The sequence below is a fragment of the Phascolarctos cinereus genome, unplaced genomic scaffold (assembly GCF_003287225.1).
Source record: "Phascolarctos cinereus isolate Bilbo 61053 unplaced genomic scaffold, phaCin_HiC Scaffold_5;HRSCAF=322, whole genome shotgun sequence".
NCBI lineage: Eukaryota > Metazoa > Chordata > Mammalia > Diprotodontia > Phascolarctidae > Phascolarctos > Phascolarctos cinereus.
The window spans coordinates 34763764-34786241 of NW_027555958.1; the positions used below are offsets into that span (position 1 = coordinate 34763764).

At 47.5% G+C, this 22478-nt stretch overlaps 2 protein-coding genes across 3 annotated transcripts; one reads left to right on the forward strand and one right to left on the reverse strand.

Moving 5' to 3' along the window:
* Positions 1–129: 129 nt before the first annotated feature.
* IFT20 (intraflagellar transport 20) lies at positions 130–6597 on the forward strand. Of its 2 annotated transcripts, XM_078154802.1 has the most exons (6): positions 130–382; positions 3624–3752; positions 4617–4694; positions 4853–4938; positions 5297–5400; positions 6156–6597. In XM_078154802.1, the coding sequence occupies exons 2-6, from the start codon at positions 3626–3628 to the stop codon at positions 6235–6237; spliced, it is 477 nt and encodes a 158-aa protein (XP_078010928.1). In that variant the 5' UTR covers positions 130–382; positions 3624–3625; the 3' UTR covers positions 6238–6597. The 2 variants fall into 2 exon arrangements, with proteins under 2 accessions (XP_078010928.1, XP_020818910.1); XM_020963251.2 differs by lacking the exon at positions 4617–4694 and having other exon boundaries at positions 209–382.
* Positions 6598–6684: 87 nt separating this feature from the next.
* TMEM97 (transmembrane protein 97) lies at positions 6685–16517 on the reverse strand. The gene is made up of 3 exons (XM_020963254.2): positions 16270–16517; positions 9484–9628; positions 6685–8485 (listed from the first exon to the last, which is right to left on the reverse strand). Exons 1-3 carry the CDS (start codon positions 16393–16395, stop codon positions 8241–8243), a joined length of 516 nt encoding a protein of 171 aa, XP_020818913.1. The 5' UTR covers positions 16396–16517; the 3' UTR covers positions 6685–8240.
* Between the last annotated feature and the right edge of the window lie 5961 nt (positions 16518–22478).

Consider the following 22478-nt stretch of genomic DNA (forward strand, 5'->3'; position numbering starts at 1 on the left):
TACAACTCCCAGCATGCAAAGCGACCGAAGGCACGTGTCTAGGCGTGTGTGTTTTCTCCTGCCCATGCTTCCTGCGCAGCCGGCGTATCCCCAGGAAAGAAGGGAGGCGACTTCCGGCCCCTCCCTCGGCGCACAGGACTAGGGGAGGTGTGGGCTTGTCCCTGCTGTCTAACCGTCGCGCCTCAGACTCTCAGACGCAGCTTCCCAGCAGGCACTTCGAAGAGGAAGGGGAACGGTTTCCGGCGGCGAGTTCGCGGCGCGAGAAGTGACGTGTACGGTAAACGGAGCTGTAGCCGTGGCAGCGGCGGAGCCAGCTACGGACCGGAGAGCGGAGCTGCCGTCTCCCGCGCCCGCCCTGCATCGCGGCGGGCCCCGGCGTCAGGTAGGTGGCGGCACGGCCCGCGAGGGGAGGGCCCGCAGCGCTCCGGCGACAAGTGGCCTCGCCTCAGAGTGCGGGCTGGTGCCTCCGTTTCCCTGGGACTCCAGGGGAGCCCCCGGTGACAAGGCCTGGAAGAAGTCAGACCGCGGGCCCCGGAGAAAGAAGCTCCCAAGTTCACCCCGGTTCCTCGAGTGTCTCCCGGGGGCTGCCGGTCCTGTGGCCCACGCCGGCCGTCAGTCAGTCAACAATCGCCACGTGCCACACTCGGCGCCGGGGATTTCGCCCCCGCCTTCGGGGGCTGGCTCAGAGCTGCGGAGCAGGTGCGGACCCCGCTTTGTACCGGGGAGCGCCCCCGCTCCGGCTAAATCACCAGGTGTGGCTTGGAGGTCAGGCCCAAGGTCCGAGCTGCCCCGGGTCCGAACCTGATCCGTGACCACCTGGGGCCTGGGGGGGGGGGGACGCCGGGGGACCCTAGCAGTGGCCCCTCGACGTCCGTCCTGAGGCGGACAGGGAGGCCCAGTTAAAGTTTACTTATCACTGGGGTGGGGGCGGGGACAGGGTGCGCACAGATCGGGAGAATTAGGGGAGTACAGGATGTTAACACTTGGGGTGGTCGCGGTAACATACGGGGCAGGTGGGTCCGGAGGGAGAGCAGGCTAGGCGTGGGGAACGACTGCTGTCTGTGAGCTAGAGAGCTGAGGTCAGGAGGTGAGGATCTGAGTGGGGAGACCTTTGTGTGGGTATTGGGGGAAGGGGTCTAGATTTAGTTAGCCGATCCATTGATGATCAGAGGCTCTTTCAATGCTCTGAACTTCCAAAATCACTTGTGCGGGCAGCTAGGTGGATACAGCATCAGGATGGACCTGAAGTCAAATGTGGCCTGAGACACTTAATAGCTTGTGACCCTGGGCAAAGTCACCTAACCCGGATTGCCTGCCCCTGCTCCCCCCCAAAAAGAAAAAAGTTGTTCTGAGCCTTTTTTTCTTGTAGGGGTCTCCAGTAAATATTCAACATCTATACTGTATAAAAAGGGTGAGTGGAGGGGCCTGTTCAATTTTTTTCTTTCATTTTTGTGCCTTGTGTCCACCTTAAAAAATCGTCAGGGATCTGGCACACATGGCCACGTGGGCTGCACTTCTTAGGGTAATACAACCTCACTGGATTCATCAAAGGTCCAGGATTTCAGCTTTGCAGTTTCAGAAATTTCATTTTAGGAAATAAATAGTCAATAAACATTTTATTAAGTATCTGCTAAGTGCCTAAGGGCAACTAGGTGCTGCAGTGGATAGAGCTCTAGGCCTGAAGTCAGGAAGACTCATCTTCCTGAGTTCAAGTCTGGCCTCTGATACTGTGTGACTTTGGGCTAGTCACGTCACCCTGTTTGCCTCAGTTTCCTCATTTGTAAAATGATCTGGAGAAGGAAATGGCAAACTGATGCAGTATCTTTGCCAAGAAAACTTCAAATGGGGTCATGGAGAAGTGGAGACAACTGAAAAACAACTTACCAACAAGTGTGTGCCTGGGGCTGTGTGGGACGTTGGAGGAGGACCAGCACCTCGGGTGTGAGGGCTTGCTGAGCCCTTTTCAGGGCTGCTTATCCACCTTTGGAGTTCATCTGTCACCCAACTCTCCCCTTGGCTCCAAGAAGCATGCCCAGGAGCCGCACCCTGTAAACCGATTTGGCAGATAGGCTAAACTGGGTTGAGGGTAACCCACAGGCCTCAAGCCCATCGTTGAGTTAGGGGGATGTCTACCCCAAGTATGTGAAGACTTACCCCGGCAGAATGGGCAGATGAGAACAGTTTGTTCCGACAGCCACGAAGGCGGCTGAAGCAACGGAGTGCCTAGACCCAGGTCAGACAGTGAAGATGCCCAGGTCATGTGCTGCATCCTGGGCCATCACCAGTCGCCCTGACTTTTGTCCTGCCGCTTGGATGACCCTGGAAGAGAGGCTGATGACGTCAAGTGACTGCTTCACTTAAACCCAATTCTCATGCAAGTCAAGACATTACCCCAAGTTGCCATTGGTCTTTGAAAATGAAGGATGAACAGCAGCAACACGATGTGCCTGGCACTGTGTCCCTGCCCTCAAGGAGCTTACAGTCTAATGGGGGAGATGCTACACAAAAGGTTAATGGAAAGGAGCCCCTCTGGGCTACCTGGCTTGGAGGCCCAATGCTTGAGGAGTTGAAACCAAACAGCAGCTGATGGTAAGGGAGTGAACTGGAAGAGTCCAAGTCCCCTTCAAAGGGAGGCCTTGGAAGAGTTCAATTGCTCTGGCCTTCAGTCCGAGGGGAGAGGCACCTGAAAGTGCTGAGGAGGTGTTACCAAGGTAAGGTTTCAGGGGACGAGCTTCTCCTCGGGGAGGCAGGATGTTCCTGGAGCTGGAACCATGCAGAGCAGCTGACATAACGTCAGAAGAAGGTAGCCGGGCAAGTTAGCCGTTCACCGACGATTGGCCGAGTCCTGGGGAAACCCAACTCCTGAGACTGATTTCTAATCCAGCGTGCCCGTTTATTAATTTGTAGTGGGAGGAGCCATACTGCTTGTCTGTGCAGGGTGCTGCTTCTTGAGGGGGTAGGTCTGCTCTGGAGACTGAGTACCCAAATCTGAAGGTGGCTTGGTGAGCCCAGCTGGAGAGCAGAGGATGTTGCATGTTTTTTAGGGGCTAGGGCAATTTGATGGAGGGTCTGGTATCAGTCATCTGTCATCAGAGCACCCCCACTTCTGGACTGTCCCGGAAACACACCGGCAGACCCCTCCCTGTTGGCTCTCACCTGCTGTAAGGCCAGCAGCGCCTTGGTACATTGTGGTAGAGCTGGTCCCAACCTGCCCTGATTTACATCATAGCAGTGATTTTCTTTAGCGATTCTGAGACCCCAGGTCTCACTGAACCCTGTTTCCCAGTCATCAGTCAGCATGGGGTGGCGCCTTCAACAGGCAAGTGGACTTTATTCCTCCCTGCCCTTTGTTCTCCTTGTGGCCCATTTCATTCCTCCCTTCAGACTGGAGCTTCTGTTCTTCGAGGGAGGGGGAGGGTACAGGGAACCCCCGAACCCTTGAGGGCCAGTTGGCCAAGGTGGACGAGTTGCTTTGGAACTTCCCCAGCCAGAATGGGCGGCTGAGAACAATCTGTTCTGGTAACCTTGGCGTTTTGGTGTTGGTGCACAGCGTTGTGTTGGGGTGGAGGGCCTTCCTCTGGTCACTGAAGAGTGGGTAAGGCATAGGATTTTTGTATTTGCAGCCATGGCTAAAGACATCCTGAGTGATGCAGGCCTGCACTTTGATGAGCTGAACAAGCTTCGAGTCTTGGACCCTGAGGTGACTCAGCAGACCATAGAACTCAAGGAGGAATGCAAGGACTTTGTGGACAGTGAGTAGCTCTTGGCCCTTTCTCCTTCAGCTGCCTCCCCCAGTCCCAGAAACCCAGGCTTATGCCCTCCTCCTTATAAGGCAGTCAGGGGGCTACTGCCCACGCTCATGCTACCTCCCCCTACCCATCCTTCTCCTCTCTTTCTTAAAGACTGAGCCCCCTTTGATTGCAGGGCTACTTATGGGTCTGATCCTGTTATTGAGAGGCACAGGAGTCTGGACCTGTTCTGTTTCTGCCCTGGGCTGGTTTACTCTCTTTCCCCTCCTCGTTCATATTAATGCCAAGCTTAGTGCAGGCACCTTATTGGCATAGTCCACTTTACCTGAGGCTCCTAGGTAGTCAGCATCACCATGACATGCCCGTCCTTTCTTATTTCTTAATGCATGGGAGGGGGCTGGGTTTTCATTTTATCTTACACTGGCCTCTTCCAGGCTGATGGAGAGATCAGAAATTTAACCTTGACTGAAGATAGATCTTTCTTTCCCACAAGCTTAGTTTGAATGGTGTTTCCTCCAAACATAAACCATGGCCTTATGCTCTTTTTCAGTTAACAGCCAGGCTTGACTGAAAAACTGGATTTCCTTCAGATTTATCTTAATATTTGATTTCTTAATCTGAAGACGTGTGTACTAGGCTTATCTCTGCCCTCGTGTGCCTTCTCAGCATGACCTTGGCTAAGTCACGTAAACTCACTTGGACCTCAGGTTCCTTCCCCTCCCCCACCAAACGGTAATCTTTGCCTTTCCCTGCTCCTCCTGCCAAAATCTAAAAGCCAAATGGAGGAATGCACAAAGAAAAGCCTTGGGTTCTTTGGTGTGAGGGTTAACGTAATTCTCTGTGGTCATGTGGGATGCTGACGTTCAGCTGATCCTCGGGCCACAGTTTGCAGTCTCCCACAAGAAACCTCTGATGGACTGGAACAGATGGTTGCTACCCCAGCAGGTAGGGCTCAGCAGAAAGAACGTACCCGCAAGCTGAAGGGATCGCTGAAAACTTCTGTCCCAGGGCATTCAACATTGAGGCGGCTGCCCAGGCAAACCGCGCTCTGCAGGGCTCTAATGGGGAGGAAGTAAAACGTCTCACTTTTCTTTCCCTGAAAGAAATTGGCCAATTTCAGAAAATAGTTGGCGGCTTCATTGAGCTCGTTGACCAGCTCGCGAAAGAAGCTGAGAACGAAAAGATGAAGGTAAGATGAGGTCAGACAGAGGCATCTTAATGAAACCTTGGGCCCCTGACCTTCCTGTCCTCTCCTTCCTGTCCACCTCATGCCATCTGTTTGAGAGAGCCCTCATGAGGCAGGCACAGTGCCTGCTTTCAAAGCTAACCTTCCTTTCCTTGCTGATAGGTCCGACCAAAGGTAGGCCACCCTCACCCTCCCGTCCTCCGATTCTCTGAATGGCTTTTCCATCACGGCGAGTTTTTCGTCGAGTAGCTGTGTCACGACCCCCACTTTCTGTGTTCATCCTGTTTTCACGGTTTACTTTGGGGAGGCTGAATACAGCTGGAAATTGTTGTTCAGTTTTCTCAGTCATCTGTCTCCACAGGCAATTGGGGCACGCAACTTGCTCAAATCCATAGCAAAGCAAAGGGAGGCCCAGGAGCAGCAGCTGCAGGCTCTAATAGCAGAGAAGAAGATGCAGCTAGAAAGGTAAGAATTATGAGAGGAACTGACCTCGGCTCATTCGCCAGCTGTCCCCAGTTTGGCTGTTAGGCTCTGCAGCACCCACTCTAGTGCCCTTCCCTCTTCCCTCCACTGGAGTCTCAGAACTCTTGGCTAGTTAAAGATGGGTTTTGATGGGAAACATTATTTTTGTTACTTTTCTTGCTTATATTGAGACTTTTTTTTTTGTAGTTTCTGAATCTCTTTCTCTTATCCCTCTCCTTTCCAGTGAGCTATCACTTGCAGCAAATAAGAGAAAAAAAATGCATCAGTAAACCCAAAGTTATCACCTGACTCTGGTGTATGCAGGTGTCCCACATCCATAATTCCCCTTTCTCAAAAAGAAGGGAGTGTACTCTCAGAGTCTCCTTTTGACCATTATTAGTGTTAGGTTTGGGAAAACTTATTTTTAACTTTTGTCAAAGAGTGAGGAGGGGGAAAAGCTTAGAAGGAAAGATTAGTTTGGTGTGATTGTGGCTGTCTGTACTGTAGATTGAAAGTTGTCCTAGCATGTCCTGGAAAGAAATGTGCTTAAGGTAGATAGATTCTGGGATCGTGATGTATTTCTTTTCCATCCTTTACTTAATTTCTTCTGTTTTCTTTTTTAAAACTGCTGAACCTTCTTGCTTCCTCAGAATCATGTGACCACCCTGCTTCCATAACATGTGCACACAGTAGACAAGTGGTTTGTATACCATCATTTCATCCCTCTTTAGGATTTCTAACAATTTTCTGTCTTTCAGGTATCGGGTTGAATATGAAGCTTTGTGTAAAGTAGAAGCAGAACAAAATGAATTTATTGACCAATTTATTTTTCAGAAATAAGCTGATTTTTACAGTAAAAACCCTATTTTAAAAAAACCCCCCACCAAAAATCCCCCCTCAACCGTATCATTCCAATAAACTTGATGACCACATGCACATATATGCAATTTGGGATTGTAACAAATAGCATGTCTTCTTGAAAGGCAATAACAAACCTTTTTTTAGAATTCTGCCCAATTGTAGCCAAGTGGCAGTAACCAGGACCTGCCTATCCAGAAGGCAGGACAGCAGGGCTAACCATCTTTTGCTGTGGACTCTCCTGTGTTGTCAGTCTCTGACCTCTAACCACATCTGTAAACACCAGTCCTTTTTTGAAGCGCCTGCCACTTTGAAATAAGGCAATAAATTATTATTTCTAGATTTTTGTTATCTGCTTGTTGTACTTTGAATACCTATTTGCAGTTCTCACTGGAAAATTCTTTCTCCCCGAGTAATCCACAAAAGAAGTCATGGTCAGCAGCCATCTTTATTTGAATTAGGTACACAATCAGTTTTCAACAATTAAAGCAAATACCAATTTGTGAGGAGCATTTTATGAGGAAGTCTTTATTAAGTGCTTACTCAGGCCCTGGAATAAGCACTAGGGATACAAATACAAAAACAAAAAACAGGCTGCCCTCAAGGAACTTACATTCTAACATAGGAAGACACACACATATCAGGTAGTAGTGGCCAGGGAAGAGTATATTGGTCTGGAAAGTCACAGGGATGGTGAATGGAATCAGAGTAACTGACTGACATCATCTTTCCAGGAATGGTGGTTGATTTGCTTACTGATCCCAAAGAAAAAGGACCACAGGAGAGGTAGGAGGTTAGGGGGAATCCATCCTGTGGCAGCATGACAAGAAGACCGCCAGGGTGCCTTCCAGGAAGGGAGCTGGACAAATGTCCAAGAGTCATGAAGAGTGGAAAGCCCCACAGCAGAGGCAGTGTTGCCTGGAGCCTGCTCCACTCTGTTATGGACAAGGGCAAACTTAGTTTTGGGGAGCAAATTTCAGGGTAACAGTAGGTCACTACCTCCAGGTACATGCAGGAATGACAGAACATGATGAGCAGCTGCTATTCATCTCCATTACCATGTGGAGACTTAAATTGTGATAGAAAAAATGACAGTTTCTTGGTGAGAGGCAAGACACTGGACCACAGCAGGTTATAATGAACAGAAGGTTTTGGAGAATGAACAAGATCATACTGCTTGGAAAGCAGGGTTTAAGTCAGATGACCCCTAAAGAGTCGAAAGCCCTAGGATTCAAATCAGTAAGGCTCAATAGAAGCACTAGTCAGAATAATTCTAATTGAAGAATTTGATGGGAATGGATCTCGCTTAAAGAAAAAATTTAAAGCCCTTTCCATTGAATGTTAATTCCCTTCAAAAAAAACCAAACAAAAAACAAAAAAAGGAAACCTAGAGAATCCCATTCCCACTGGAGAAATGCCTGGGGTGGGGTGGTGGGGGTAGTTCACAACCCTTTAAAACTAGCTCTAAAAGTGCAAGTGTGATGGACGAGGACATTGGGGCACTCAAGTTTATTGGGTCCGTGGGCCTACCAGGCTAGCAAGAGAGCAGGTGTTGTGCACCCGTTTGGTCTGATTTGGGTTGGAAAAAACTTAATGAAGAATTGCAAAGTAGCCCAAGAAATGTGTTTCTTTGAGCAGTCCCCTTATATGGCTTGGAGAGAAGAGTACCAAATGGCTGGTCATTCCGATTACTGGTCAAACTAACCTGAGAACCTGACTGATTAGACAGTTTCAAAGAATCTTCTTGTGGGGATTATGGCAGTGTGAATCCTGAGATGGTACTTGAGGCACACGCTGAGTATTCAGCACTGCTTCCCTGCAGCTCCCCCTGCCATCTTCAGGGGATCAGTCATTCCCAATTCCCCTGGCAAATGGCTTCTCCCACCTGCAGCCTTGTTCTGGGAGGTTGCTGCTGATGTGTTTCAAGGGGGGCCTGGGGAAACTGAGCACACACAAGGAGCTCTCTCTCCCTGGCCAGCTCTTCTTTACCTTGTTTTCCTTTTCTTTTTCTCGTCGCTGCTGTAGTAAGGACTCCAAAGCATAAAAAACAGGAGTATGAGTGGAATGAAGAAGTATGGAGCATAGATGGATAGAAGGCTGAGGCGTTCTTGGAGTGTCCTAGGTCCTTGGGTGAAACTCTCAAACAGGATGTGGGCGCTAATTGGAATTAATGTTGTCATTGTATGAACTGAGTAGATAATCGCAGGGATGCGGATCCACTTGCAACTTCCTAAAAGAATCAGAAGGGAAAAACTTCAGCGTTTAGGTGTGATGCTTCTCGAACAATTTCCAGAACGGCAGTGCGGGGCCTCCCTGGGAAATCTCGGCACAGCTGCCATTAACCACTCTGCACCTTGGCAATTGTACTCCTCCAGGAGCACGACCTTAGTGGCGCTGCCTGATGTGCAGACCTCCTGATCCTAAGAGGACAAGGAGAGAACTGTGGGCCGGATGTGAACCGGAAAACCACAGGGCAATTGAAAGGCAGCTCCATCAGCAAATACACGGCCTCAATCATCACCCAGTGATGGAGCTCGTCAACAGACCAACACCAAGGAACGTCCCAGTGCCAGAGGCCTTTCTAAGGCTGCTTCAGCTTAGTATCATGTACTCTTCTTAATGGCTTCTTTTTGGTGCCATTATAAGGAAATGGGAACACTAATAATTTTGAAATATTAACTTCAGGCTAGGGATAGCATGATGCTGCTGTTCATAAAGAAAGCCCAGCTACAAAACCAAGTAAACTGGGTGCAACATGGGGGGAGGCCAAACCTATAGCGAGAGACAGGTGGCCCCGAGCTGTAACAAGCATGAGCTATGCCTAAGGGTGCCTGTGGCTGCAGTGCCCAAAGAGTGGCAGCCACACACAGCCATCCAACCTGGAGCTTGGCTAGTGGTTCCGACTTTGTAGACCCCCCTTTTAATTTTACACTTGTTCGCTTCCCTTGGGGCTTTCAGCTTCATGAGACCACGAGGTCTCTGCTGTTTCTCCTTTCTTTTCCAAAAAATGACCCCCACACCCACCCCCGGGGCTTTTCTTCCTACTCCTTTAAACCCTTTTATTGCCTTGCCTCCTATGCCTGCTTTCAGGAGTATTTTCTGGTCCCCCTCAAAGCTCCTGGCACCTCCCTCAGCCCCCAACAAACACACTTTGGAAAGAGTGGTTTTTGAGTACAAAGGAGGTTTCAAGACATAATCACTGAAAACCCTTCCCCCCTGCTTACTGACCTTTGAAGAAGGCATACGCTGCAAAGGGAAAGAGAGGCAGCTGGAACACAAGCTCACAAAAAAGAAAGGACTTGAACCAGCTTGGAGGGTTCAGCATCAGAGGGTCTTTAAATGCCTGCACATACCACTTGAGCATGTCTGTCACCTGAAAGAGACAAGAGGGTAGTACCTGCCCCAGGTGTCACCTGCCTGGCCAACCTTTCACTGATCAGCTTCTTCAGAGACAGGAGCTGGACTTTGTTCTGACTGTGCCTTTTCTGGCACAATCTGGTTGATCTTTTAATGTAAATAAATCAGTCCTGATAGTAGTTTTTGGGTTAAAATTACAGGATGGCAAATGGGACTCCATGGGACATGACTAAGGTCAATGCCCTCAAAGACAACAGGGAACTCTGGTCATTCATTCATACCTGCACTAAACAACTCAAGTGGAATTCTGGGCTAGGTGCAAGTTCCACAAGGGCTACGTATTGGGGATAAAAATCAGAAAAATGTGCTCTCAAGTGGAATCCATTAAGAATCCCCCCCCCCCGGATGATTTGTAAGCTCAAGTGCCCACTATGAAAGGTGGCTTGTCAATGGGCTGTTTTAGATGAGGGTTAACTCTCAGTTACTGACTCAGAGGTCAGTGTCCTCCACATCATCAAGAGAGGAAGGGTGTATCCTGAAATTGCAAGCAGGTTTATGTAAAAAAAAAAAGTTGTGATTTAGTTGTTCATAGTATGTCTGAGAAAGAGTGGGGATCTTCATGAAGTCTACCAAAAAGGAGACCTAAAATTTTGTGCCAGGTAACAAGTGCTCTGGTCTAAAGCAAGTATCCAGTCTAAATGGCAAATATGACCCTGTTGCTGTGCACTGGTGTCTGACCCTTCATGACCCCATTTGGGATTTTCTTGGCAGAGATACTGGAGTGGTTTGCCATTTCCTTCTCCAATTCATTTTACAGATGAGGAAACCGAGGCAAATAGGGTTCAGTGACTAGCCCAGGGTCACACAACCAGTAAGTGTCTGAGGCCAGATTTGAACTCAGGACAATGAGTCTTCCTGACTCCAGGCCTGGCAATCTATCTACTGTACCAAATAGCTGCCCACAAATATGACCTTATCAGATTGCAAACAGATGCATCAGGTTATTTTCCATGACTTGATTAATAACAGCAACTAGCATTCATACAACCTTTTTACATGCCCAAAGCTAGCACATGGGTTCTTTGATTGTCACAACTGGTGAGGCAGATGCTATTGTTATCTCCATTTTACAGATGAAGAGACTAAGGCTGAGATTAATTAAGCTCACCAGGCAACCTTCTCTAATGTTTACTTGGTTTTCCAAGTATTTCCACTGGTGCTATGCACACAGCAGGTACTGATAAATACCCAGAACTGTCGCTCAGCAGAACAATGACCTGTCACTGGATAGAAATAATCTTAAAGGAAATGAGTGCAAATTTGTTCCTCAGATTCTGATCATATGCTGCAGCTACATTCCTGAGCTTGTAAATAACGAATGCCAAGAAAAAAACAAACAAACCAATAACGTTTTTTAAAAATCCCAAAGGGTCACAAAGAACAATTTTGTTACAGCCTTGTTAAGTTTTTAAAACACAAAATGTACATAATTCATCGTTTCATACACAATGCCCTCTTGTTTTCTGGCTATTGGGATGTTTGTGGATGACTGCTAAGTTTATAATAAAAAAAATTTAGAAAATAAACTCAGTGGCAAGACTTCAGACCTAAAGGAACATCCCTGAGGTACGGACAGCACCAGCACAAAGCTGGCCCTGAGCCGCTACTTCTTTGGAGAAACAAATCCCACAAACTTGGCCGCGCACTGCTGCTGACACGCCAGGCCTCTAGCCCCTGGCCCACCAAGTCCCCTAAATCATACTTTCCTTCAAAGGTCAAGGACATATTTTGGAAGAAAAAACCAACAAGCTCCCCCTTTGACCACATGAGTCAGAGTTTAGGCTGTGGAAAGAATGGGAATCAGTCCTATTTTAGACTTTACCAACTCACTTCCTTGCCTTAGCAAATCAGAAGAATTCATGTTGTCATGCTGGCACTGAGAATAAGAGTGGGGGGCAGGGAGAAACAAATATCCCACTTGAGTTAGATGGTATCTGAAGTAGAGGAAAGTTCAAGGGCAGGCATTGGCTACCTCTTTTTTAGGTGTCAGGGACAGTTTGCCCCAGTTAACCTCCTTTGGTTTGCTATGACAATCAGGGAAAAAACCGGCATCATTTATAGGAAATAAAGACAGCATCAAATGATAAATTTAGCACTCTATAAAATTCAAGGATATTCTCCCTGTTGATTTTTGGAAAGGCATCTTTAGTGGAAAGCTGGCCTTGCAGTTTGGAAGAAACTGACCTCTCACATTCACTGGCTGTGGGGTCTTGGGCAATAACCTTTTTGCGTCCAGACGATGGCTAAGATTATATATTGCAATGCATTGGTAGACAGAATGTCCTTTCTATACTGATGACATCACCAATATGGTGCAGAAGAATTTTTTCACTGAAAGATAAAGAACAAGTTGGACAAGTATAGACTTGCTTGACCAGTAAGAAAATTAGCTTAAGAGGGATTACCCAGAAACAAACCATGTTGCAATACCAAAATGATTAATTATGGAGGTTGAGGTTACAATTTGACTGTAAATGATCTGAAATACAATTTAATTTTAACCTAATTTAAATTCAGAACACAATTTTGACTTCCTCTCTTTCTTTTATGTCTGAAAATTAAGGTAAACTGGGAGGCAATGGTCCAAGCATGATCAATTTATTAGTCACACCAAGTGTATCTTCCTTCAGATTGACCTGACAGTACATCATTTGGACCTCTGCTGGCAAAGGTAAGACAATCCCAACTGGTAGATATTTTAATGGAGAGGTGGGTTGAGTGACCTCAGCTCCTCCCATAATTTCCTAGTTGGGAGATGGGAGTAATCCTCAGGTGACAGTCACTAGTATATAGACTTGGGTGAAGTCTGCAACAGCTCTGACTGATGCAACTTGAATTGGAGTCAAGTGGCAGTGGGCAAAGTTACAAAGGTACAGATTCAATTCACAATAGAATTGAGTGTTGAAAAGCTGGACCTTTGGGCAAGTTTCTCTGGAATGTAGGTGAAGGGTGAAATGACTAAGGTAAGGAGTTTAGACTTATGGAATATCTTTAAAAAGAAACTTTTATCAATCAATTGACAAACATTTATTAAGAACCTAACTGTGCTCTGCACACAAACAGATTTTATCCATACGTCACAACCCTCATGTAAAAAGTAAAAGACCTTCCCACAAGGGGCAGACATTAGAAATGAGAAGGCATCTGAAAACGTCTCCAGCGGGTGGATCAGAGAGCTCTTTCACAAAAAGGGAAGTTTTCTTTATTGTGTGTCCAAATAACATTTTAATTACTCAGAGATTAACTTCCTTTTAGTGACTGTGGTAGTCAGTGGTTCTGCTTGTTTCACTCTGCATCAGCTCACAAAAAATCTTCTACTCCCCTATATTCCTCATTTTTCATTTGTTTTTACCCAATAATAAGCACTCTGTTCACATATATTCTCCAGGCATTCCCCTACTGATGGACTCCTACTTGGTTTCTAATTTTGGCTACCACAGATTGCTGCTATAGGTATTTTTATGTCTCGTAATTTAGTAATTTTCTTGCCTGATTCCAAACTGAAGTCCAGGCTGGTTAGACCATTTCCCTTCTCTTATTAGTGTGCTCCTCCAACACTGACTTTTGTTTTTGACTTGGATTATGGTGAAGTCTGCATGTTGTTTTAATTTGCATTAGTGATTTGATTCAGTCTTTTAATGACGATATTATGCTAAACCTATTTGTGCAGGTGTTACTTTGCTTCTAAGCAACTCTAACTGAAAATCCAGACTTACACAAAAAATAGGATTCACCCTAGGGGCCTGCAAACTCAAATTCACCAAGACATCTGAAATGCTTCAACTTAAAAGACTTTCCAGAAACACCTATATGGCATAGAGCAAAGCTTACCAGTTTAGCATCTTAATTTTAAGGCACCATAGTTCCTTCCACCTCGAGTTACTTTTCTAACAGCAGGTTGGCGGCAGCCTGACTCCTAACCTAACTCCCTCCTACTAGATCTGTGCCCTCTGCTAGTCATCTGCAATTCTGTTAGGCACTTTAAAGGCAGCTTCCAGCTGTTAATGGAACTTACAAAGAGCAGTGGAATTCTCTTGCTGTTAATTACTCATACCATGCTGGTTCTGATCTTAGACTAGGGTGAAGGGAAAAAGTCCTGCTGATTTATGCTCAGCTCCACAAGTGGCTTGGGGATCCCAGGCAGACCAAGTCACCGCAGAGAGAATGGTTCCGGCCCTCTCCCCACCTCACTCACTAACCTATTGTAAAGGGCTCCTAGGAAGATGGTTTGATTTCCTGCTCTTGTGCCTTTCTCAGTAATGAGAGCACATCTTCCCCACCTCTCTCAGCCAGTCCTCACCGTGGCCCAAGCAGCACCAGGTCACAGTAGCTCCCTGCTTTACAAACTCTGGGGGCTCCCTAGTCACAGGGGTTACAGTAGTTCCATCTATTTGGCATCTGAAGCTCTTCGAAGCCTGGCCCTTTCCTGCCCCCAGTGTTCTTCTGCACCATTCCCCTCTCCATACTCGGTACTGCCAGGGGCTCAGCACCTCTACCTCCCAGGACAAGCTGGCCCCCCACACCTCTCCAGCCTTACTCCCCAATGACACCCTTTGTCCAGTCCAGCCAGCCAGACATCCCATCTGCTAGGCAGAGGGTAGCACCCCATGCCTACCTGGCATGCACTGTCCTCACCTTGACCATTAAGAATCCCATTTCCTTTAAAATGCAGTCACAAAAAGCGTTGCTGATCCAGCCCTGCCTGCCTACTAGTGCCTTCCCTCCCATAACCACCTTGTATTCATTTTGTATATATTATATAAACGTTGTCTCCCCCGTTAGAAGGTAAGATCCTTGAGGACAAGGATGGTTTCACTTTTGTCTCTTTTGTCTCTGGCATGTAGCATACAGCATGGCATTATGGAAAGCACTTTTGGGGGCTTGAACCCCAGACTTTGGGGTAGCTTAAGTGTACAGTGGATACAGTGCTGGGCTTAGAGTCAGGAAGACTCATCTCCCTGAGTTCAAATTTGGCCTCAGACACTTACTAGCTGGATGACCCTGGACAAGTCACTTCACCCTGCCTACCTCAGTTTCCTCATCTGTAAAATAAGCTGGAGAAGAAAATAGCTAACCACTCCAGTATCTCTGCCAAGAAAACCCCAAATAGGGTCACAATGAGTCGGACACGACTGAAAAATGACTCAGTAAGAACAAACATGAAGGAAGACAGTCTGATGGGCTGAGAAGAACATGGTATTAACTGAATTCTGGAATTGAAAGTCCTCTTGAGATCCTAATGCAAGAGTTCTTAACATGGGATCCTGAAGGGTCTGTGAACTAGCACGGGGAGAAAAAATGACATCTTCAGTGTTATTATCCTCTAACTGAAATGTGGCACTTCCTTTAACTATTTAAACATATTCTGAGTGAAGGTCCACAGGCTTCCTCAGAGTGGCAAGACCAGGAGAGGGGTACTGTAGTAAGAACACTAGCTTTGAAATCAGAGCATCTGGGTTCAAATCCTGTCTCTGATGCTTAGTACCTCTGTGACCTGAAAATCACTTCCCTTCTCAGCCTCAGTGTCCTCAGCTGTAAAAAGACCTCTGCAGTAGGCAGGTCCCTTCCAATTCTATCGCTGATCCCAAGTGTTGCCCAGGGGGAGAGGTTCAGACTACGGGTCCTATAGTGTAGGTGTTTTCCCCGGGCACCACCCCAAGTGAGTGTCCTTTCTAGCCACAGACACTCTCCAGTCTAATAACTATGGTGCGCCAAGAGCTCGAGAGCTCACCTACAGAGGGCCAGGAACCACGGGGCCCGTCCTAGGAGGACTTATTCTAACAGAAAACCTTAAGTGGAAGAAGCCAAACTGAGGTTTGGTGCAGATACGGACCAGAGGAGACAGGGGTGAGGGCTGAAGAGGGCGGGGGCAGGGCCACAGCGCTCTCGTGATCAAGGTTTCCAGGTTCCTGCCCTAAAGCTGAAGCCAAAATCAAGGAAAGGGGGGTGGGGGGCGCCGTCCGAAGCCTGGGAACTGGCCCTTTGGGACCTCATTTCTGCACCCTTAGATAAGCTTTCCCAGCGCCTAATAAACGGGCGGTCACGTGAGGAGGCCGGGACGCTGATACCCTGGGGGAGACGGGGGAGGGTGGTCAGTCTTCCACGTGACAGCCTGGACGGGTGGACAAAGTCCAGTTACCTCGGACTCAATGAGTGCCACCGAGGGACGGCTCAAAGAACACAAGAGTGGCCTTGGCCCCGCTGAGCCTTCGGGGGAAGAGGGGGTGTCCGAGTAAGGACGGGGCATGGGGGCGAGGGGGCCAAGGCTGCCTTTTGGGGGCCCTCGGGACGAAGGCTGGTCCGGGGGCTGCCCTGGGGCAAAGGTGTGGGCCGTGGGTGGCCCTGAGCTCTGAGGGCGCGGCCGGGGGGAGGCTAAGGGAAATGACCCGTAATGCTGCGGAGCGCTTTCCTCACAATCCCCTCGAGAAGTGGGAGACACCGACATCACGCACGTCCTGATATAATGGAGGGCGCTCACAGCTCGACCGCATCGGCCTCAGGATTCAAACCCAGCGCGCTCAGGGGCACCTCGCGGGCCGCGGCGCAGGGCGCAAGCGCAGACAGACGGCACGCGTGGCGCGCATGCGCCCGCCTCACCTCGGTCGGGAACAAGTTAGCCGACAGTAACGCCTGCATGTCGAAGAGCAGCGTGATGGGGATGTGCATCACGAAGTAGAGGCCCAGCAGGTACTCCAGCGCTCGCGCCCCGCCCCGCGAGCCCATCGTGCCTCAGACTCCGGCCGGGCCGCCAGAAGAGCTGCGAAAGAGGTTGGCTCGCCGGGACCGAACGGCGCACTAGTGAGCGAGCGCTGGGCGGACGCCGCCGGGACGCCTCGGCCCCGCCCCCGTCCCCCTCCCAGAGCGCCTCGCGCCAGTCACGCCGGTTACTCTGATTGGCTGGCGCGGCAATCGCCCGGGGGTGTGGCGAGGGGCGGCCGAAGTGGATTGGCCGAGAGGCGCGGGCTCTCGGGATAGGCAGAGGACGGTTGGACGGCGGGTGCGCGCGCATAGAGCACTGCGGGAGACGGCTCGAGTTTGCTGGGCTGTGCCGAGCCCTGTGGGCTGGAGGCTGCGGGCTGACGGGGCTCGGAGGCGGCCTTTGTTTTCTAGTGGGAGGCCCATCGCTTCCCTCCTTCGGTGTTAGGCACCCCCCCCACACTCCGCATTGCTTCCTGCTGCCTCCGGGTGGGACCCGAAGGGACCCCTCATTTACGGCTGAGGAAACTGAGTCCCGGAGCGGGGGGCGTGCCCTCCACGGCGGGGACCCTTTTCTGTGGGACTCTGGCGGTGTACGTTAAGCACGACCCGTGAGCTTGTGCTCGTTCTACCGAGAGACCGGAGAGCTGGCGTCGAGGATTTGGGTGGGGGCGGGGTGAGGCGGCTGGCCTTACTCGAGGTCACGGTGGCCCCGGCACGTGACTCTTGCCTCTGCCCCACCCCTCCCCCTCTTCCGGGCACGATTTGGGATGGTTGCCTAACTGGCCTTTGCGCCGCCTCTGGGCCCCCGGCGTACAGCCGAAAAGACTCGGGGGCGGGAGACTGTCTTGTGGGAAAGGATGTAGGAGTTTCCCATTCCCGTCCTTGGATCTTGGCTTTGGAGTTCGAAGGGACCTCATTTTACAAGTGGAGAAACTGAGGACCAGAGGGATTAGGTGACATATTCAGGGTCACACGGCTAGCAAGTCTGGGGGGGGTAGTTCAGAGTCGGGTCTTCCTTATTTTAGGCCCCGCAATCTTCCCTTCCTCATCCATTCGTCTGTCCTTGAAACGGACAGCCTGACCTGCTTGTCCATCCGTCTGGGCCATCCGATCAAGCTCGGTTCTTTCGTTCAAGGGTCAAACCAGTGCGTCCTCCCCTCGGGTGAAATGCGTCTTCCCCCTCAAACTTATCTTACCCTTTCTTTTACAGTAGAATCTAGGTTGATTTTTGTATACTGAATTGTCCCTTTCACATTGTAATCACCGTAAGGTCAGGGTCTTTGCCCTGAAGTGCTTTTCACGTAGCAGATGTTTAATAATAGTGAGTGGAACTGAATTTTGGCGGGGGCCCAGGGAACCTTGAGTTTCCTTTTGTGATCTCTCAGGGCTGCCCTTGATTTTCATGTTACTGGAATTTCACTCTTTAAAAAACACTGGCAGGTTCACCACAGGCTCTGCTATCCAGCGCCCCGTTGTCAATGTGGCTGTTTACCAAGCAGTATTTAAAATGATCCAAGTTGGTGAATTTCAACCATCTTTTTCCTCCAGGTCTGACAGCAGTTGCTTCTTGGAAGTCACTCTCTTCTAGCCTTCTCCACCCCTCTACATACTCACTTCCCCCATCTCCTTTCCCTAAGGGTTGGTTGATATTTTTTTAACTGGGTCCGAAACTTTTTCTTTGCAATTAGAGATAAAGCCTAGAATGGAAGTACTCCATGGGAGATGGAACACATTGACTTAAATTCACACTAAGATGTACACATACCGAGTTGGCATGAACCTCAGTGGTCAGAGTCCAACACATAACTCGATCATGATTACTTTCAACGTTCCTGATTAATGGTCCTTCTCCCATGGGACACTCACTACCTCTATTCATGGATTCCTTTTTTGGGTAACTGTAATTGTTAGAAGTTCTTCCTTACAATGACTTTATTTATTAGACACCTAGTTAGACTGCTGGGTGGCATAGTGGATAGAGTGCTAGAGATGGAGTTAGAAAGACTTGAGTTCAGATACGACTTCATACACTCACTAGCTCTGTAACTCTGGGCAAGTCACTGAACCACTACTTCCCTCAGTTTCCTCATCTGTAGAAAGAGAATAATAATAGCACTTACCTCCAAGGGTTATCGTGAAGATTGAATGAGTCAACGTTTATGGAGCAGCTAGGTCATACTGCTGTTACCAGACTGGTCCTGGAGTCAGGAAAACCCTCGTTCAAATTCAGTCTCAGAAACTAGCCATGTGATCCCGGGCAAGTCATTTAACCTCTTTTTGCCTCATTTTCTTCCACCGTAAAATGGGGATAGCACCTACTTCTCGGGGTTGTGGTGAGGATCAAATGAAGTAATATTTGTAAAACATGACACAGTGCCTGGAGTATAGTAGACAATAAATGCTTATTCCTTTCCCCTATTAATTTTTTTTCCTTTTTAAAAATTGGAACTTTACTTTTTTAATTAACCAAAATCTGCCTTTTCTCCCTCCTACCCTCATCAACTGCAAAAAAAGAAAAACAAAAACAAAGCCTTTGTAACAAATATGTAAAGTCAAAACAGCAAAATAAAATTACCACATTGGCCATGTCTCAGTCAATGATCTGAGCCCATCAGCTTCCTGTTAGCATGTTTCACCATGAGACCTCTGGAATCCCCTTATCCCATTTGAGCCTTACAACCCTCAGAGGTGAGTGCTGTTATGATCCACATTTTACAGATGAGGAAACTGAGACAGCGGTTAAAGTGACTTGCCTAAGATCATGTAGCTAGTAAATGTCTGAGGCTGGATTTGAACTCAGGTCTTACTGACTCCAGGCCTAGAGCTCTATCCACTGCACCCCTTAGCTGCTAGTAGATACCTTAGATTTCCCCCTCCTTTTTCACTCTTTTGACTTCATTTCAATATTTCTAATTGTGTCCTTGATCCATTGCATTGTTCTGAGTTAAGTCTTTCAAAGTTGTTTCTTTTTACAGCATTGTTGTTATAAAATCTTTCTCCTTCTGTTCATTCTGTATCAGTTCATTTATACAAGTCTTCCTAGGTATCTATGAAACCATTCCTTTCATTTTTTATAGTATAATCATATCCTGTCACATTCATGTACCATAACTTGTTCAGCCATTCCCCATCACATTACAGCACTACAAAAAGAGCTGCTGTGAATGTTTTTGTACATGAGTCCTCATTGTCTCATATTGAATTTAAATCTGCCTCAGCGTAACTGTCACCCATTGATCCTTGTTCTGGAGCCAAATAGATTAGTCTAGGCCTTCCTAATAAAAAAATCTTCAACTACTGGAAGACCAAAATCATGTTTCTCAAGTCTCCAGACTTATTTATCCTTAGTTTTTTCAAATATCATATAATAGTAACTGCCAGCCTTTATATAGCACCTACCATATGCTAGGTGCTTTTACAGATATCTTATTTAATCCTCACAACAACCGTGGAGACAGGGTAGGTGCTATGATTTCCATTTTACAGATGAGGAAACAGGCAAACAGGTTAAGTGACTTGCCCAGGGTCACATAGCTTGTGTCTTAAGGCCGAATTTGAACTTGGGTCTTTCTGACTCCAGACTCAGTGTAGTCTGGCAATTAGCTGGCCAGCAGTTCCTAAGCATTTGAGAAGATCTTGAGGTGAGAAAAATTGATTTCAGGTACTCATTGCACAGTAAAATATTTTGGCTGTGTCCTGTTTCTATGCCTTGCCTTAAGTGGACAGATGGTTCCCAAGTCTGGAATACATTCCTTTCTTAGATCAGCTTCTTAGGATCCCCCATTTCTTTCAGGGGATAGTTCAGGTGCTAGGCTTGATGCCAGGCACTGGGGATATACAGCCCCTGTCTGCAGGAGATTATGTTCAAAGTGTCAAGGGCTAGAATTAATCAAGCAATAAACATAATAATGATGTATACAGATATATAACTAAAGATAATTTGGTGGGAGGGGTCAGCTACAGGGATCCAGTAACTAAACACTCCAGGAACAACTGGAGAGTTCAGGAAAGGTTTCTTCCAGGAGGTGGTGCTTTGGAAGTTCCAAGAGGAAGTGGCAATGAGAGAATGCAGTCATGTATTTCCAGACTGGGGCAGCAAGAGCAATAGGTTGGAAATTGGGGTTCAGAGCAGTTAAAGGACTTGCCAAAGCCCACACAACAAATGATGTGTCAAAGCCGGGATGGGATCATGGATTTAAAGCTGGAAGGGACCTGAGAGAGCTTTTAGTCCAACCCTTTCATTTTACATGAAGAAACTGAGGACCGGAGAGGTTCAGTCCCTTGAAGTTGGAATCAGTAACTGCAGTTACCATTGGCTGTACTCCTCTTAGAGACGGGGTGCTCTAGCAGCAAGCACTGAGTGTCTAGATAATCCAAGTCTCCAATGATTCTGTCATGCCTTTTTGTGCTAGGCTTGACAGCTGTTTCCCAAACATCTCTTTACTCCTTCTGTTCAGGTGGTCTGTGGTTTACTGTCATGACAAAATTGCATCTCTTATGGCCTTTGTTCACCTTCATCCAAGTGCTCTCCATTATGTACCCTGCCTCTGGTCTTTAATTTCCTCATGTGAAAAGCATATATTTTCATAATGTAGTATTACTCCATGCCACCACTCTTTACCAATACATTTTCTTTTGAATAAAGTATACTTGTCCAGAGTCACATTTCTTTATTTTAACAGAAGAGGAATTGGAGACCCCGAAGTGTGTTTCCCAAGCCATCAGGGTCAGAGAGTTCACAGACCTGGAATCCAGGTGTCCTGATGCCTCCTTGAGTCTTATTTTCATTGTACTTATTCCAGTGATATAGAAGGAAGAAGAAAGTTACACAGTATTAGAGCTCAGGGAATTTAAAGATAATATTTTTGCCCCCTCTACCCCTTAGTTTGCAGATGGTGAAACACCCTAAAGGGTCCTTGATTTGCCCAAGGTTATATAGGAGTGAAGGGCAGATGTGAGTCTAGAAGTGAATTCAGTGCTCTTGCGAGGTTTAAAAACAGTTAATCAACAAAGAAATGTAAGGATATCACATTTCAAGGTGTTTTGTTACTAGTGGAAAATTTTAAATGACTGATAAGATTGGGAAAGGTACTGCTGCTATGGAGTCAGCAGGTGGTTTCACACCTCTGAACCAGAACATTATTCAATCATTAACAAAAAGCAAGCTTCTGCCAGCCATTCAGATACAGCCGTTTAGGAACGTGTCTAGTTAATAATATTCTTCTCTAATATTCACAAATCTATTTGTTTTTTAGAGATGAAAGGTAATTCAGTTTTCTCAGTGTTGACTTTCTATGCATCTGGTCAACCTAATGTCATGGTTTTGACCACTTAAGCCTAATGTCAACAAATTCAGGGTACTAAGCTGAGAGAAAAAAACAAAAAAAAAAACCCTGTGGAGTCTACGAGACACCAACTTTTGGACTAGCAAACGTTGAAGCAAAATTTAAAAATGGAAACAAAAACTCAACACCCAGGACTGTTTATTGAGATTACAGAGCAGTTCTTAGCATAGTGCTTTGCACAGAGCAGTCACTTAACAGTTTGGAAGGGAGGGAAGGAGTGGTGCTATGCTCAAACATAATCTACTCCTCGCCTCCCCATCTCTTGTCTAAGGCTAAGACCAAGGCTCAAGGGTTGCATGGGGCAGGAGTCAGTAGATCTGGGTTTGACTTCTGGCTTTGCTATTTACTACCCGTGTGTGACCTTAAGCTGGCTGACCTCCACCTCTGCCACCAAAGCAAATATGGGATTAATGAAAAATGTGCATGTTGGTAAACAATTTTATGGCTCGAGGAAAAGGATTAGTTTACTCTGTCTCCAGTTAGCTAATTGGGGAGACAGGATAGAGGATTTTGACAGGAGCCTAATACTTTTCTCCAGTCATCAGGCTGTTTGGTGTTCTTTGGGAAAGGGTACCACTACCACCAGAAGAGGAACCTATTCCTCTCCCATCATCGTCCTTTTCCCCCGGGTTTTCACAGCACTGCTGTCATGGTTTTCTTTTACTAGTTTCACCAATTCTTAGTCCCTGTTGCAGGATCATCACTATGGTCTGCTCCCTAAGTGTGGGTCTGTCCTGGGGTTCTGCCTTGGGCCCTCTCCTC

Bases quoted from the DNA above. Each gene is read 5' to 3' on its own strand.
- IFT20 (XM_078154802.1), top strand. From the start codon at position 3,626: ATGGCTAAAGACATCCTGAGTGATGCAGGCCTGCACTTTGATGAGCTG. The intron at 3,753-4,616 runs GTGAGTAGCTCT...GCTGACGTTCAG, and splicing joins ATGCAAGGACTTTGTGGACA to CTGATCCTCGGGCCACAGTT. The intron at 4,939-5,296 runs GTAAGATGAGGT...CTGTCTCCACAG, and splicing joins CTGAGAACGAAAAGATGAAG to GCAATTGGGGCACGCAACTT.
- TMEM97 (XM_020963254.2), bottom strand. From the start codon at position 16,395: ATGGGCTCGCGGGGCGGGGCGCGAGCGCTGGAGTACCTGCTGGGCCTC. The intron at 9,629-16,269 runs GTGAGGCGGGCG...TGTCTCTTTCAG, and splicing joins CTAACTTGTTCCCGACCGAG to GTGACAGACATGCTCAAGTG. The intron at 8,486-9,483 runs GTCAGTAAGCAG...TGATTCTTTTAG, and splicing joins AGCGTATGCCTTCTTCAAAG to GAAGTTGCAAGTGGATCCGC.